The following is a 16,154-nucleotide window of genomic DNA, read 5'->3' on the forward strand; positions in this document are numbered from 1 at the left end:
ACCCCAGTAGAGGGAGAAGGCTAACTAGCCAGGATGCAGACCCACAGCCTTGGGTTACTTTAGACTTTTTTCTGGGCAGTAGAAAGAAAGTCTATTTATTTAACCTGACTAGCTGAGCCCAGATCACCAGTTAGCAGCTAGGAGAAGGACAAAACCTGCTGCTGGTCACCTGCAAGGAAGAGTTACTATTATAAAGCTCTCAGTCCTCGGGGATGAAGGCCATCCCTATCAAATTCACTGTCACAACACAGTGTGCTTGTCCCAGTATCCCTGGGGTCTGAGCGTCAATTGTGTTTCTTCTTCAGAATTCCATCCAGGGCAAACTCAACATTCTACAGAGATGGCAATTCAAAAGTCATCCATGTTTGTCTGGTAAGATCTTTTTTTTCCTTCTTTTTTTAATATTTATATATTTATTCCCTTTTGTTGCCCTTGTTGTTTTTTTGTTGTAGTTGTTATTGTTGTTGTTATTGATGTTGTCGTTGTTGGATAGAACAGAGAGAAATGGAGAGAGGAGGGGAAGACAGAGAGGGGGAGAGAAAGACAGACACCTGCAGACCTGCTTCATCACTTGTGAAGCGACTCCCCTGCAGGTGGGGAGCTGGGGGCTCAAACTGGGATCCTTCCGCTGGTCCTTGAGCTTTGTGCCACGTGCGCTTAACCTGCTACGCTACCACCCAACTCCCTGGTAAGATCTTTTCTTTCCCTTCAATCCCATGTCCCTAGTTGTGGTCCTCAGAGAGTTGCAGTGCTTACTTTTAAAAAAATTTTTATTTATAAAAAGGAAACATTGACTAAACCATAGGATAAGAGGGGTACAACTTCACACGGTTCCCACCACCAGAACTCTGTATCCTATCCCCTCCCCTGATAGCTTTCCTATTCTTTATCCCTCTGGGAGTATGGACCCAGGGTCATTGTGGGATGCAGGAGGTTGAAGGTCTGGCTTCTGTAGTTGCTTCCCCACTGAACATGGGTGTTGACAGGTCGATCCATACTCCCAGCCTGTCCCTCTCTTTCCCTAGTGGAGCAGGTCAATCAGGTCACAAGATAGCACAGGACATATAACAGACTCTACTGAAGGTTCCACATGTTGCAAGTTCAATCCTTGACACCACTATATGAAAGCTGAGCAGTGCTCTGGGGTCCCTCTCTTTCAATCTTTTTTCAATTTTTATACCTTTATTTGTTTATTTATGTATTGGCTAGAGACAGCCAGCAATCAAGAGGGGGAGAGGGGGAGACAGAGAGGAAGAGAGACAGAGAGACACTGCTTTACCACTTGCAAAGCTTTCCCCCTGCAGGTGGTGGTGGGGCACAGGGTCTCAAACCCAGGTCCTTGCACACTGTAGCATGTGTACTCAAACACGTGTGCCACCACCTGTCTCCCCCCCACCACCTCCTGTGAGATAAACAGAATCTTAACCAAAAAAATAAATATATATATATATATATATATATATATATACATTAGCTTGAAAAAGAAGACTTGTACACTTAACTAGAGATCTAAACGAACAGAGGAGTGATTCCTAACGAGTGAAGACTTTCCCACTGCAAAGACAATCACCAGGAAATGATAAACCCATATATCCATCCATCATGCTAGGTTTTCCAGCTCTCTGCTCATTAGCCACTGCAAAAGTTGTCACAATCAAGTTTCTTGACTGTAAGCAACCAAAGCTTGAGTCTTTTCAAACTAGAAAGGGATCTGAGAAGAGGCACCTAGAAGCTGGCAGAATCTCTGAGAAGGTGGGAAAGAGACTTGGAGAGACTGTGCAGTGGGAAATGATGCCGCCAGTGCCTTGTGGTTTTGTGGACAAGGCCACACAGACTTGTGGTCTGACTTCTGGGAAGCCCTGATGGGTTCTGTTGCTAAGAACTGGGTTCTCTCTCACCCCTGGAAATTAGAGGTAATGAAGGACTCAGGCCACCTGTGGTTCTCCAGTTTCCCACTTGTTCCTTTAGCAAGGCACAGCTGGGGCAGCTGGAGGCAGCAGCTCCAGGTTTGATCCTTGGTACTGCAGGTACCAGAATGATGCTCTGGTTTCTCTCTCATGTTTAACTCTCACTATATATACTTCATATCAAATAAAAATAAATAATAATAAGTCATTGTTAAAGCACATGTAGATAGTGGAAGAAGAGAGAAAAATGCAGTGAAGAAATCACTTTGGAGTAAGACTTGGTCTGGACCCCTGAAATATTCAACTTTGACATTAAATATATGTATTTGCCTCCAGGGTTATTGCTGGGGCTCAGTGCCTGCACCATGAGTCCTCTGCTCCTGGAGGCCATCTTTTCCCACATTGTTGCCCCTGTTGTTGCCCTTGTTGTTATCATTATTGTTATTGTTGCCATTGCTGTCATTGTTTCCAGATAGGACAGAGAGAAATAGAGAGAGGAGAGGAGACAGAGGAGGAGAGAAAGACAGACACCTGCAGACCTGCTTCACCGCTTGTGATGCAACCCCCCTGCAGGTGGGGAGCCGGGGGCTCGAACCAGGATCCTTGCACTGGTCCTTTTGCTTCATGCCATGTGCACTTAACCTGCTGTGCCACCACCTGACCCCCAACTTTGACATTTTTAAAAAATTATGTGCCAGGGAGACAGCATAATGGTTGCTGTCTGCAAAAGACTGCAAAAGACTTCTATGCCTGAGGCTCTGAGGTCCCAGGTTCAGTCCCCAGCACCACCAAAAGCCAGAGTTGAGTAGTGCTCTAGTCTGTCTATCTATCTATCTCATTAAAAATAAGATATGTGGGGGTCAGGTGATAGCGCAGCAGGTTAAGCACACATGGCGCGAAGCAAAAGGAGCAGTGCAAGAATATTGGTTTGAGCCCCTGGCTCCCCACCTGCAGGGGAGTCGCTTCACAGGTGGTGAAGCAGGTCTGCAGGTGTCTATCTTTCTCTCCCCCTCTCTGTCTTCCCCTCCTCTCTCCATTTCTCTCTGTCCTATCCAACAACAATGACATCAACAACAATAATAACAATAACAATGAAACAAGGGCAACAAAAAGGAAAATAAATAAATAGGAAAGAATAAGATATGTCAAATTATTTTTATAGGTGACTTACCTGTTTCAAAGATAGCCTCCCCCTCCCCTGGAGTGATCTCCTTTGTCCTTTTAATGTCTTATTCCCCAGATACTTTAAGTCTGAGGACGCCCACATCACCCCAACTCTCTTAACCCCCATCCATCCCAAGCTCTGCACAGAATGACAAACAGCTCACTGCCAACCCACAGCAACAGCTCTTCCCCAGCCTGACTTCCCCTGCAATGTCCCCATCACCACGACACCTCCCATCTTTGTGACTGACAGAACCATTTTCTGTCACTACAAGTGTCCTGAAGGCCGACTCCTTCATAGCGATAGTCCCACGACCCTGCGGAGACCCAGCATGTTACTGGCTCTCCTTAGCATTTGTCAAATCAGTGAATGCTACAGTCTTTGATAGCTCTCAGTGACCTTTTCAATAAACCCTCACCTGTGTCCAGTGCCCTTTGGTGGCCTCACAAGTGCCCCTACCAGTCTCTCTTCTCCCTTCCTTTCTTCCTTCCTTCTTTCATGATTTAATACTGATTTACAAAATTATAAGATAACAGGTACAATTCCACACCATTTCCACACCAGAGTTCTGGATCCCCAATCCCTCCACTGGAAGCTACACAGTTCTCCCAAGGTTGCAAATATGGGTTACTTATAATTTTTACCACTATCTGTCTCTATTTGTAGATATTTGCCCCACCCCCCCTTAAGGTCCCATCTTCTCTTTCAAGTTACACCTACTACTACATCCAAATGTCCCTCCCCTTTTCCCTCCTCTCTCTCAAGGTCCAGATGGAGTTGGAGTTTGGAACCCTCTGGTCATCTTCCTCCTATCATTTCTCCCCCATTGGGAGTACGGATCGAAATTCTTTTGGGGGTGCAGAAGGTGGAAGGTAATTGCTTCTCTGCTGAACATGGGCATTAGCAGGTGGATCCATACCCCCAACCTGTTTGTTTGTTTGTTTCTTTCTTTCTCTTTCTCTTTCTCTTTCTTTCTTTCTTTCTTTCTTTTAATTAATTTATTTATGTAAAAAATGAAAACACTGACAAGACCATAGGATAAGAGGGGTACAATTCCCAGCACCACAGCTCTGTATCCCATCCTGTCCCCTGATAGCTTTCCTATTCTTCAACCATCTGTCTTTCTTTTATTGATTGATTGATTGATTTTTCCCTTTTGTTGCCCTTGTTGTTTTTTATTATTGTTGTAGTCATTATTGTTGTTATTAATGTCGTCATTGTTGGATAGGACAGAGAGAAATGGAGAGAGGAGGGGAAGACAGAGAGGGGAAGAGAAAGACAGACACCTGCAGACCTGCTTCACCGCCTGTGAAGCGACTCCCCTGCAGGTGGGGAGCGGGGGGCTCGAACCGGGACCCTTACGCCGGTCCTTGCGCTTTGTACCGCATGTGCTTAACCTGTTGCGCTACCGCCCAACTCCCACCCCCAGCCTGTTTCTGTCTTCCCCTAGCGTAGTAGGGTTCTTGGGAGGTGAGGTTCCCAAACTCATTGGTGAGGTCATCTCTCCAGGGAATCAGGATAACATCTACAACTTGGTGGCTGAAAGGCAGCCACCTCTCTTCTATAACAGCGCTGAGCAGCAGCAGGAGAACGGTATATCCCGGACGCCCTGGCAGGGAGCCGCCCAGGGCTCTAGAGTCTGCCTTGTGTGAAATCTGAGTGGGTCTGACTCACAGCTATGATCACACACTGGCTTCAGCAATGGGAAAATGCCAGTGCTGAGCTTAATCCTGCTTTTCAGGGCAAGCTACTCAGAGACACAACTCTAAATCATGGTTACAAAGCAAAAACAGAAAGGGAGGGGGTTGAGTATATATTCATACGTAATGCACAGGAACCACCACTTCTACCAGAGCAGAGTCTTGGCTTGCTCCCCCAATATGGGGTCCAGGGGCAAGATATGGAAGAGTTGGGGACCCTCCCCAGCAGTGAGCCTCCTATGGTGAGAACAGTCCCCACACCTTGGATTCCAGCTCTGAACCACCAGTGTTGGTGGGGTCTCTGGAGCTCTCCTGTTGCCATGTAGAGTTGTCCAAACTCTGCCAGGGCAGTGGGCGATGCTGCCTGGCAGAACACATGCCCAGCTCAGTGCTGGAGGTACCTCCCCCACGGGGGGGTTCTAATTTTAAATGCAGGGGGGAAGAAAGAGGCCAAGCAGGGAGGAGCCCGGGAGCTGAGGAGGTGGGGAGGAGAGCCTAGCGTGCTCACCGATAAATGATACCCTTGCTCTGTAGGAAGAACAGACCGATGGCGATCTCTGCCGCATAAAATCTGAAAGGAGACAAAAAAAAAAAAAAAGAAGAAAAGCAATGAAGACATCTGAAGACAACATAGGCAGAATTCAATGCGACATCGAACGGAGCCTAGGGAATGACTGTTTCCCCCGCACCCCACAATGAACAGTCATCCACACTCCGCGTGAAGGGAAAGATGTAGAGAGCCAGGTGGGGCACACCTAGTAGAGTGCACACATTACAGTACACAGGGATCAGAGTTTAAGCCCCCCTTCCCCACCCACAGGAGGAAGCTTCATGAGCAGTGAAACAGGGCTGCAGGTCTCTCTCTCAATCTATTTCCCTCTTCCCTCTCAATTTCTTGGTCTCTATCCAAAAATAAGTATGTGAACAAAATTAAAAGAAAGGAAGGAAGCGTGTGAATGGATTACTAGGGCTTAGAGCAGAGGTTCAGTGACTGTCAAGTTTGTGGGGAGGAGACCCTGGCATAAGCTGGAACAAATGGAGAAAAGTTGTGACAATCAATAGCAGGCAGATGCATCTTGGCATCTATGGTGTGCTAAGGGCTTTCTACCTCACTCACAGCATGTCGGGTTGTCATCTGATTTAATTCTAGTGATAGTCCTATGAGGTCAACCCTACTACTACCTATCCCTCTTCTTTGAGTGGGGCAACTGAGGCTCAATGACATGAAATAATTCAGTCAGGCCAGGCTGCTGATCAACACGGCCAGCTGCAGCCAAGCTTGGAGACAGCAGCTGCCTTAAAGGGGACCTATTTAATTTAATTTATTTTATTTGCCCCCAGGGTTGTCACAGGGGGTCATTGCCTAAAAGATGAATCCACTGCTCCCAGGAGCCATTTTTCACCATTTGTGAAACTCCCCCCCCCCCCCGACCCCGCAGGAGGAGACCAGGGACTTGAAACTGGGTCCTTGTGCGTGAGAGCATGGTCCTTGTGCGTGAGAGCATGTGCACGCTACTGGGTGTGCCATTAGCCAGCCCTTCCAGTATTAGCTCTCAATGAAGGCCTAGAAGAAGAATGTTTCATTTTTTAACATTTTATTTGTTTTTTAAAATATTTATTTCCTTTTTGTTGCCCTTTTTATTGTTGTTGTAGCTATTGTTGTTGATGTCATTGTTGTTGGATAGGACAGAGAGAAATGGAGAGAGGAAAGGAAGACAGAGAGGGGGAGAGAAAGATAGACACCTGCAGACCTGCTTCACTGCCTGTGAAGCGACTCCCCTGCAGGTGGAGAGCCGGGGCTCGAACCAGGATCCTTACGCCAGTCCTTGCACTTTGCACCACGTGTGTTTAACCCACTGCGCTACTGCCCGGTTCCCTATTTATTTGTTTTTAATGAGAGGTAGATTCTAAGATAGAGACCAGCTTTGGTTCATGGTGATGCTGAGGACTGAGCCTGGGAACTCAGAGCCTTGGACATGGAAGTCTTATGCAGAACCCTTATGCTATCTTCCCAGCCTAGGAGAATAGTTTTAAGGGAACTAGGAAATCCAATTATATATACCACAAGGATTGGGAAAGGTCATATGTCATCCCATGAGTGATCATGGGATGAGGAACTGTGGTCGACTCAGTGTCAGGAGTGAAAGATGCCTGGTCTCATCAGGACTGTGTCCACATTGACCAACAGTACAACTTGGGAGCAGAAGAACACAGACCACACACACACACACACACACACACACACACACAGAATGCCTCCAGCAGGTGAGAGAGAGAACAAGACTGAACTAAAATGGAACCAGCAAGGACAGGCTCCTAGATGAGCCTGAGCACATCACAGGGGAACGAGAAGCTCCCAGCAAACCCCCTGGGCGAAGATTTCACTGCTAATTCCAAACACTTGACAGGGACCTGCTCATCCACTGGGCTGCCTGGTAAGCTGAAAGGGAGCAGAATGGACTCAGCAGGGGAAGCACATTTCCCAATCCCCAAATCAGTCTCCCCCCCCCCCCCCCCATCCTGGGAGACTTGGAGCAGAGCCACTTGGCAGCCTGATCCTTCAGCCTCCTGGAGTGAAGACAAGGGTTAGGAGGACAGACAGAGATCTGGGTCAGAACCCTGCTCATGCTTACTCTGGGCTCTTCAGTGAGTGCCTGAAAACTGTCTGGGTCTTGGTTTCCTGTTTATTACTGTGGTTGCTCTTTCTTTTTTTCCTCTTCATCAATTTAATATTTTTATTGAGGATTTAATATTAGTTTACAAAACCATAAGATACCAGGGGTATAATTCCACACTGTTCCCACCGCCAGGGTTCTGCGTCCCCATTCCCTCCACTGAAAACTGCAGTGTTTCTCCCAAGGTCACAGATATGGGTTGACTATTATTTTTATAACTATCTGTCTCTATTTTTGCCCATTTTTTCCTATGGTCCTGCCATTGATTTAATATTGGTGTTAAGTATTGTAAGATTATTTTCTTATTTTATTTTAAGATTTTTAATCTTTTTTATTATTAGAGACATAAATTGAGAGGGGAGAGGGGATAGAGAAAGAAAGAGACAGAGATACCTACAGACCTGCTTCACCATTCGTGAAGCTTCTCCCTGAAGGTGGGGACCAGGAGCTTGAACCTGGGTCCTTGAGCACTGTAATGTGTGTGCTTAACCAGGGGCCACTGCCTGGCCCCGTATTATAAGATTTCAGGAGCATAGGTTCATCATGCCTCTGTGTGTGGGCAGGGCAAGTAGGTGTGTGGCTTCTGTGTCACTGAACCCCTCCACATCACCTCCCTTCACTTTTTTAATTTAATTTTAATTATTCATTTATTGAATAGAGATAGAAACTCAGATGAAAGGGGGAGATAGAAAGGGAGAGAAAGAGATACCTGCAGCATTGCTTCACAGCTCATGAAGCTTCTTCCCCACTGCATGTGGAGACCGGGGACTTGAACCTGGGTCCTTATGTATGATGTATGCTCAGCTGAATGTACCACTTCTGCCCCTCCTTACCTTTGGTAACTAACCAGCATAGTTTTCATACAGTTTAAGAGTCCGTTTGCTTTTAGCTTCCTGTGTGTAAACTGGAGATTCAAATGCCTACCTCAAAAAATTTTTTAAATTATCTTTATTTATTGGATAAAGACAGCCAGAAATCAAGAGGGTGGGAGAGAGAGAGAGAGAGAGAGAGAGAGAGAGACCTACAGCACTACTTCAGCACTCGCAAAGCTTTCCTCCTGCAGGTGGGGGGTCGGGGGCTCGAACCTGGGTCCTTGTGCATTGTAATACATGTGCTCAACCAGGTGCGCCACCACCCGGCCCCTAAATACCTACTTTCCCAGAATGTTCTCAGGGTCAAAGGGGACAAGTCTGTTTAGCTCTTAGGACCTGGCTCACAGTTAGCTTCCAGTGGCAAATGAATAAACCCAACTTCTAATAAGGTTCCCTAAGGAAGTCACAGGTCTTAAGATCCAGAAGTGGTTCTGGGAGATAGCATAATGGTAGTGCACCAGACTTTCATGCTTGAGGCTCAGAGATCCTCAGTTCAATTCCCAGCACCAACATAACTTAGAGCTGAGTAGTGGTAAGATCCTCCATCTCTCTGTGATTCACTAAAAACAAAATATATATATATATATATATATATATATATATATATATATATATATATATTTAAAAGTCAGTGGCAGAAAGGAGAGATAAAAGGTCTGTGGTTTTAGAACTCTCAAGTTCTTTTTTTTATTTTCCCTTTTGCTGCCCTTGTTGTTTAACATTGTTGTGGTTATTGATGTTGTTGTTGTTGGATAGGACAGAGAGAAATGGAGAGAGGAGTGGAAGACAGAGAGGGGGAGAGAAAGACAGTCACCTGCAGACCTGCTTCACTACCTGTGAAGGGACTCCCCTGCAGGTGGGGAGCTGGGGGGGGGGCTCGAATGGGGATTCTTATGCCGGTCCTTGCGATTTGCACCACGTGTGCTTAACCTGCTGCACCACCGCCTGACTCCCTAGCCGAACTCCCAAGTTCTTAGCAGGTGTCAGGAGAAGAACATTCCAGATGAAACAAATACTCCTATGCTTGATCAAACATACATTGAGTCAGATGCCAAAAGTCCTTTACCACCTAAATATGCTGCCCCTTTTCTGAGTCAGCTGTCACTTACACGGCGTGAGGCTCCTTAAACCGGCCGACTTGCTGGATGTGGTACATGAGGTCGCCCCCGTTGACATACTCCATGACAAAGTACAGGCGGTCCTAGAGGGAGACAGCAAACGTGACAGTCAGGCCAAGAGCCTGGGGAGTGGACACAATAGCCAGGGCAACATCCTGGAGCGTCCTGGGCTCCAAATGGAGAGCAGGGAACAACAGATCCAACCCTCACGGACTCAATGGAAACCCAAGATGGCAGACACGCCGTTTCCCCAAAGGGAAGCTAGCTGAATGTTGAAAGGTGGCGAGCAGCCCGGGGACAGACAAATCAAGGCAGGGTCTTGGGAGCGAAAAGAATTGCTTTGCCTGCCTGCCTTCCTTTTTTTAAAAAAATTTTTTTGTATTTATCTATTCCCTTTTGTTGTCCTTGTTGTTGTTACCGATGTCGCCACTGTTGGACAGGACAGAGAGAAATGGAGAGAGGAGGGGAAGACAGAGAGGGGGAGAGAAAGACAGACACCTGCAGACCTGCTTCACCACCCGTGAAGCGACTCCCCTGCAGGTGGGGAGCCGGGGACTCGAACCGGGATCCTTCCGCCGGTCCTTGCGCTTTGCGCCACTTGCGCTTAACCTGCTGCGCTACCGCTCGACTTCCTTTTTTTTTTAAGAGCACTGCTCAGCTCTGGCTTATAGTGGTATAGGGGATTGAACCCGGGACCTCGGAGCCTCAGGCATGAGAGTCTGTTTACATAACCACTATGCTGCCTCCTCCAACCTGAGAATTGCAATTGCAATAAAGCATGCAGGAGAAGCCTCAATGTGAAAGGGATGTTTCCACCAAAGAAGGGAGGAGGTGACGGAGGTAGCTGTGTGGCTACTGCGAAGAAGAAAACAGCCTGTGCAAAGGCCCTGCGGCCAGAACACACCAGATACGCTTTAAGGTCCATGTGGGAGGCAAAGTGGCTGGAAAAGTTAACCAGAGGGTTAATGGCGTAGGGTGTCAAGACGACTAGTGGGGTTTATATACTTTTCTCATATTTGGGAGCTACTCTCTGCCCTGACCCAGCTTTCTAGTCCTAGTCCCAACTCTGACACCATCTTCCCAAACAATATTTTCAGACCACCTGCCTGTTAGTTATTGGGTTCAGGCAAAAAATTAGTAAAGTCATGGGCCCCTTGGAATAGACCTAAAATAGACTTTCTAGCTTCTTCCTACTTGAAAATCCCAAGTCTCACCTGCTATACTCTTACTTTTAGGTTCCTGATTATTAACCAATTTATTCTGCTTTATATTTCAATGCTTTTCAGTCACCAAGATGCAGATGCTACCATGACGCCAACCTGACTTCACGGGACAGACAACCTCAACAATGAGTCCTAGAACCCTACTTTCTCAAACCCCTACTCCACTAGGGAAAGATAGAAACAGGCTGGGGTTATGTTGACCTGCCAACGCCCATGTCCAGCCGAGAAGCAATTACAGAAGCCAGAACTCCCACCTTCTGCGCCCCATAAAGATCTTTGGTCTGTACTCCCAGAGGAATAAAGAATAGAGAGGCTTCCAGGGGAAGGGATGGGACACAGAACTCTCTAGGGGTTGGAATGACGTGGAATTGTACCCTTCTTATCCCACAATCTTGTCAATCATTATTAAATCACTAATACATAAATAAAAAAAGAAATTAAGAATAACTTACAAAAAAATTTTTAAAAAAAGACGTGGGTCTTCATTCTGAAAGAAATTGTCTAACACCAGATGAAGCAAGTTCCACAAAGTCACAAAAGGGCTCCATCCAATCCATTTACCAAGAAACCTAGTACCAGGCCTGACCAGAGCACGCTGTTGACCACAGCTGATGAGGGAACCCATGAGCATCCCGGAAGGCGACGGCAAGGAGAAGGCCTTCAGTCACCAACCGGCCCTCCACTTTCCAGCAGGAGAAGCCCGGGAATGCGTCACCCCACCCTGAGTTCTGACGTCTTCATGTGTAAAGAGGAGGTGATGCCACCAGTCACCTCTGACTCTCAGAATGACTGAGGGGCTCCAGTTAAATGTGTCTGGTGACACAGACTATAAAGTGATGCAGACAGGTTGGTGTTGGCACTTCTGGGCACTTAAGTCAGGCTGGTGGGCTTGAACCTGCAAGACGGAGGTGAGGGTATTGGTTCATCAGCCTGAGAACACCAGGGACAATATGCGAAGACCTGGGTTCAAGCCCTCTGGACCCTACCTGCAGGGAAGAAACTTCTTGAGTGGTGAAGCAGTGCTGCAGGTGTCTCACTGTCTCTCCCTTTCCCTCTATCCTCCTTCCCCTCTCAATTTCTCTCTCTCTCTCTTAAATAAACAAAACAATTTTTAAAAAAGAAACTGCAAGTGGGAGTATGGATCGACCCGTCAACGCCCAATGTTCAGCGGGGAAGCAATGACAGAAGCCAGACCTTCTACCTTCTGCATCCCACAATGACCCTGGGTCCATACTCCCAGAGGGATAAAGAATAGGAAAGCTGGCAGGGGAGGGGATGGGATACGGAGTTCTGGTGGTGGGAATTGTGCGAAGCTGTACCCCTCTTATGGTTTTGTCAATGTTTCCTTTTTGTAAATAAAAAAAAGTGCTTAAAAAAAAGAAAAAGAAAATCCTAAAGAACTAATAAAAAAAAAAAAAGAAGAAAAAGAAACTGCAAGGTGCCTCTCCTAAGTGTGTCATCAAGATGGTCAGCGGATCAGGATCAACTTGAGAAATGCAAAGGGTGGTGGTGGGGGGGCAGGTGGAAGGGCACCTGGTTGAATGCACACACTTACAGTGCACAGGGACTGGGTGGGCTTCAAGCCCCCGGTCCTCCCCTACAGAGAGGAAGCTCCCCAAGTGGTAAAACAGTGCTACAGGTGTCTCTCTTTCTCTCTCTCCCCTCTCAATTTCTCTGTCTCTATCCAAAATAAATACATACATTTTAAGAGAGGGAGAGAATAGAAAAGAAAGAACGTGGACTATGGCCCCACATTGAGTGTGAGCTGGGGAAACAAACGTGTGTTGTGTTAGACGCAGATAATGGACTGGCCAGGTGGTGTTCTGGGAGATCAAAAGTCGAGATGCTCTTGTGAGGGGCCAGAGGGAAAGTGGGGTGCGGGACACAGGCTGCATGACAATCAAAGCAGGATTCTAAAGACTTGTTCCGGCATGGTGACGGTGGTTCCAACAGGCTAGACTGTATGTACGGCCTAGGCGCTCACCATCTAAGCCTGACACTTGCTTTGTGGTGCTGACTTTCCCAAAACACTCGACCTACTCTCTAGCTGAGTGGTTTCTTTCCTTCTGGAATCTCCAGAAAGGGGGCCAGAGACTTGTGTGCCATCTAATAATCTACTGTTGGCTACAAAACAAGGGTTTAAGAAACCTTCCTCCACTGCCTTTCAGCCATCAAGTTACAGATGTTACAATAATGCCATCTTGACTTCCCTGGGCAGATGAGTTTACCAATGTGTCCCAAAGTCTCACCTCCCCAGAGTCCTACTCCAACTAGGGAAAGACAGAAACAGGCTGGGGGTATGGATCCACCTGCCAGGGCCAGCAGAGAAGCAATTACAGAAGCCAGAACTCCCACTGTCTGTACCCCAAAAAGAATTCTGGTTCAGGCTACCAGAGAGGCAAGCAATAGAAGTAAATCAGAGAGCTCGGTACCCCCATTCCACTAGGAATCTTGTTTTTATAGCATGAAGTGAAAGCAGGACTATTGAGAAAATAAAAAGAAATATATATCTATATGTCTATATCTATCTATCTATATATATATATAATCAGCCCATATCAGTGACCTTGAATTTCCAGTGGAGGGGGCAGGACACAGAACTCTGGTGGTGGGAATTGTATGGAATTATACCCCTATTAGCTTATCATTTTGGAAATCAATATTAAATCATCAATAATAATAATAATAACAAACTCTTCCACAGTGCCCTGAACTCCATCTTAGACAGGCTATGCCACGTGTGCATTTGACAGACTTTGTTCAGGAACTCAACAATCAGAACAATTGTAGCATCAGACTAAAGCTATTAACTAAACAAGAATACGGAGCCATCTTGTGATGGTTACTTACTGGGACTCTGAGCTCATTTGTTCTCCGCATTTGGTCTCTTTTTCTCTCTCCCCGTGACCCAACACGACCAGTCTCACCATCCTGATGCTTTGGAAGGTGAGCCTTTTTGAAACTTAGAAAGAGAAAGGGACATATTGAAGGGTCTACAAGTCTCAAGGCTTGAGTTTGAGTCCCTGACGTGGCCATTCAGTCCCAAAGTCCACAAAGTACCAGGCTGGAAGGCTGGAAGTCCTACTTGGTGGAGGACAGGTGGGGTGTGTGTGTGTGTGTGTGTGTGTGTGTGTGTGTGTCCTCACGTTTGAGATCCCCCTCCCCAATCCAGAAGGGGAAAGAAGGGACACAAGGACTCAGCCATATGTCAAGAGAGAAGTGAACTAGAACTATTGGACATTTTCAGAGTCATTCATCCCAAGAAACTGGAATACACATTTTACTCAAATCCACATGGGTCATTCTCAAGGATAGACCATATGTTAGGCCACAAAGACAGCATTAGCCAATTCAAGAGCACTGAAATCATCCCAAGCATCTTCTCAGACCACAGTGGAATTAAACTAACACTTAACAATCAACAAAAGATTAGTAACAGTCCCAAAATGTGGAAGCTCAACAGTACACTTCTTAACAACTTCTGGGTCAAAGAGGAAATCAAGGAAGAAATCAAAATGTCTCGAGAGTTCAATGAAAATGAAGACACAAGCTATCAAAATATTTGGGACACAGCTAAAGCAGTCCTAAGAGGGAAGTTCATAGCTATACAAGCACACATTAGGAAACAAGAAAAGGCACAAATAAACAGCCTGATTGCACATCTTAAAGACCTAGAAGAAGAACAACAAAGGAATTCTAAAGCAACCAGAAGGACAGAAATCACTAAAGTTAGGGCAGAAATAAATAACATTGAGAATAGGAAAACCATACAAAAGATCAATGAAAGTAAATGTTGGTTCTTCGAAAGAGTAAACAAAACTGACAAACCTTTAGCTAGATTCACAAAACAAAAAAGGGAGAAGACCCAAATAAATCGGATAGTAAATGAAAGAGGAGATATCACAACAGACACCGCAGAAATTCAACATATCATGCGAGGCTTCTATGAACAACTATATGCCACCAAGCTAGAGAACCTGGAAGAAATGGACGATTTCCTAGATACCTACCAACTTCCAAAACTAAGTAAAGAGGAAGTGGATAACATGAACAGGCCCATCACAGCTAATGAAATTGAAACAGTTATCAAAAATCTTCCCAAAAATAAAAGTCCTGGACCAGATGGTTTTACAAATGAATTCTACAAAACTCTCAAAGAAGAACTAATACCTCTACTTTTAAAAGTCTTCCAGAAGATTGAAGACAATGGAATACTCCCTGCCAGCTTCTATGAAGCCAACATCACCCTGATACCAAAAGCAGACAGGGACACAACCAAAAAAGAAAACTACAGACCAATATCTCTGATGAACATAGATGCGAAAATATTGAACAAAATTCTAGCCAACCGGATACAGCAGTATATCAAAAAGATTGTTCATCATGACCAAGTGGGGTTTATCCCAGGCATGCAAGGTTGGTTTAATATACGTAAATCAATCAATGTGATCCACCACATCAACAAAAGCAAGACCAAAAACCACATGGTCATATCAATAGATGCAGAGAAAGCCTTTGACAAAATACAACATCCCTTTATGATCAAAACACTACAAAAAATGGGAATAGATGGAAAATTCCTGAAGATAGTGGAGTCTATATATAGCAAACCTACAGCCAACATCATACTCAATGGTGTAAAACTGGAAGCATTTCCCCTCAGATCAGGTACTAGACAGGGCTGCCCACTATCACCATTACTATTCAACATAGTGTTGGAAGTTCTTGCCATAGCAATCAGGCAGGAGCAAGGAATTAAAGGGATACAGACTGGAAGAGAAGAAGTCAAACTCTCCTTATTTGCAGATGACATGATAGTATACATGGAAAAACCTAAGGAATCCAGCAAGAAGCTTTTGGAAATCATCAGGCAATACAGTAATGTGTCAGGCTATAAAATTAACATTCAAAAGTCAGTGGCATTCCTCTATGCAAACACTAAGTTAGAAGAAATTGAAATCCAGAAATCAGTTCCTTTTTCTATAGCAACAAAAACAATAAAATACCTAGGAGTAAACCTAACCAAAGAAGTGAAAGACTTGTATACTGAAAATTATGAGTCACTACTCAAAGAAATTGAAAAAGACACAAAGAAGTGGAAAGATATTCCATGTTCATGGGTTGGAAGATTAACATCATCAAAATGAATATATTACCCAGAGCCATCTACAAATTTAATGCTATCCCCATCAATATCCCAAGCACATTTTTTAGGAGAATAGAAAAAATGCTACAAATGTTTATCTGGAACCAGAAAAGACCTAGAATTGCCAAAACAATCTTGAGAAAAAAGAACAGAACCGGAGGCATCACACTCCCAGATCTCAAACTGTATTATAGGGCCATTGTCATCAAAACTGCTTGGTACTGGAACATGAACAGACACACTGACCAGTGGAATAGAATTGAGAGTCCAGAAATGAGGCCCCACACGTATGGACATCTAATCTTTGACAAAGGGGCCCAGACTATTACATGGGGAAAGCAGAGTCTC

At 45.4% G+C, this 16,154-nt stretch overlaps 1 protein-coding gene across 3 annotated transcripts in view; it reads right to left on the reverse strand.

Moving 5' to 3' along the window:
- The window catches only part of PRKCB (protein kinase C beta), a 250,463-nt gene that overhangs the window by 42,897 nt on the left and 191,412 nt on the right, over positions 1 to 16,154 (reverse strand). For all 3 annotated transcript variants that reach the window (XM_060172806.1, XM_060172807.1, XM_060172805.1), the window contains exons 11-12: positions 9,429 to 9,520; positions 5,281 to 5,343 (exon numbers count right to left, since the gene is read on the reverse strand). In XM_060172806.1, coding sequence (XP_060028789.1) covers positions 5,281 to 5,343; positions 9,429 to 9,520 — 155 coding nt within the window. The remainder of the gene's footprint in view (positions 1 to 5,280; positions 5,344 to 9,428; positions 9,521 to 16,154) is intronic.

This window comes from Erinaceus europaeus, chromosome 15 (genome assembly GCF_950295315.1).
Source record: "Erinaceus europaeus chromosome 15, mEriEur2.1, whole genome shotgun sequence".
NCBI lineage: Eukaryota > Metazoa > Chordata > Mammalia > Eulipotyphla > Erinaceidae > Erinaceus > Erinaceus europaeus.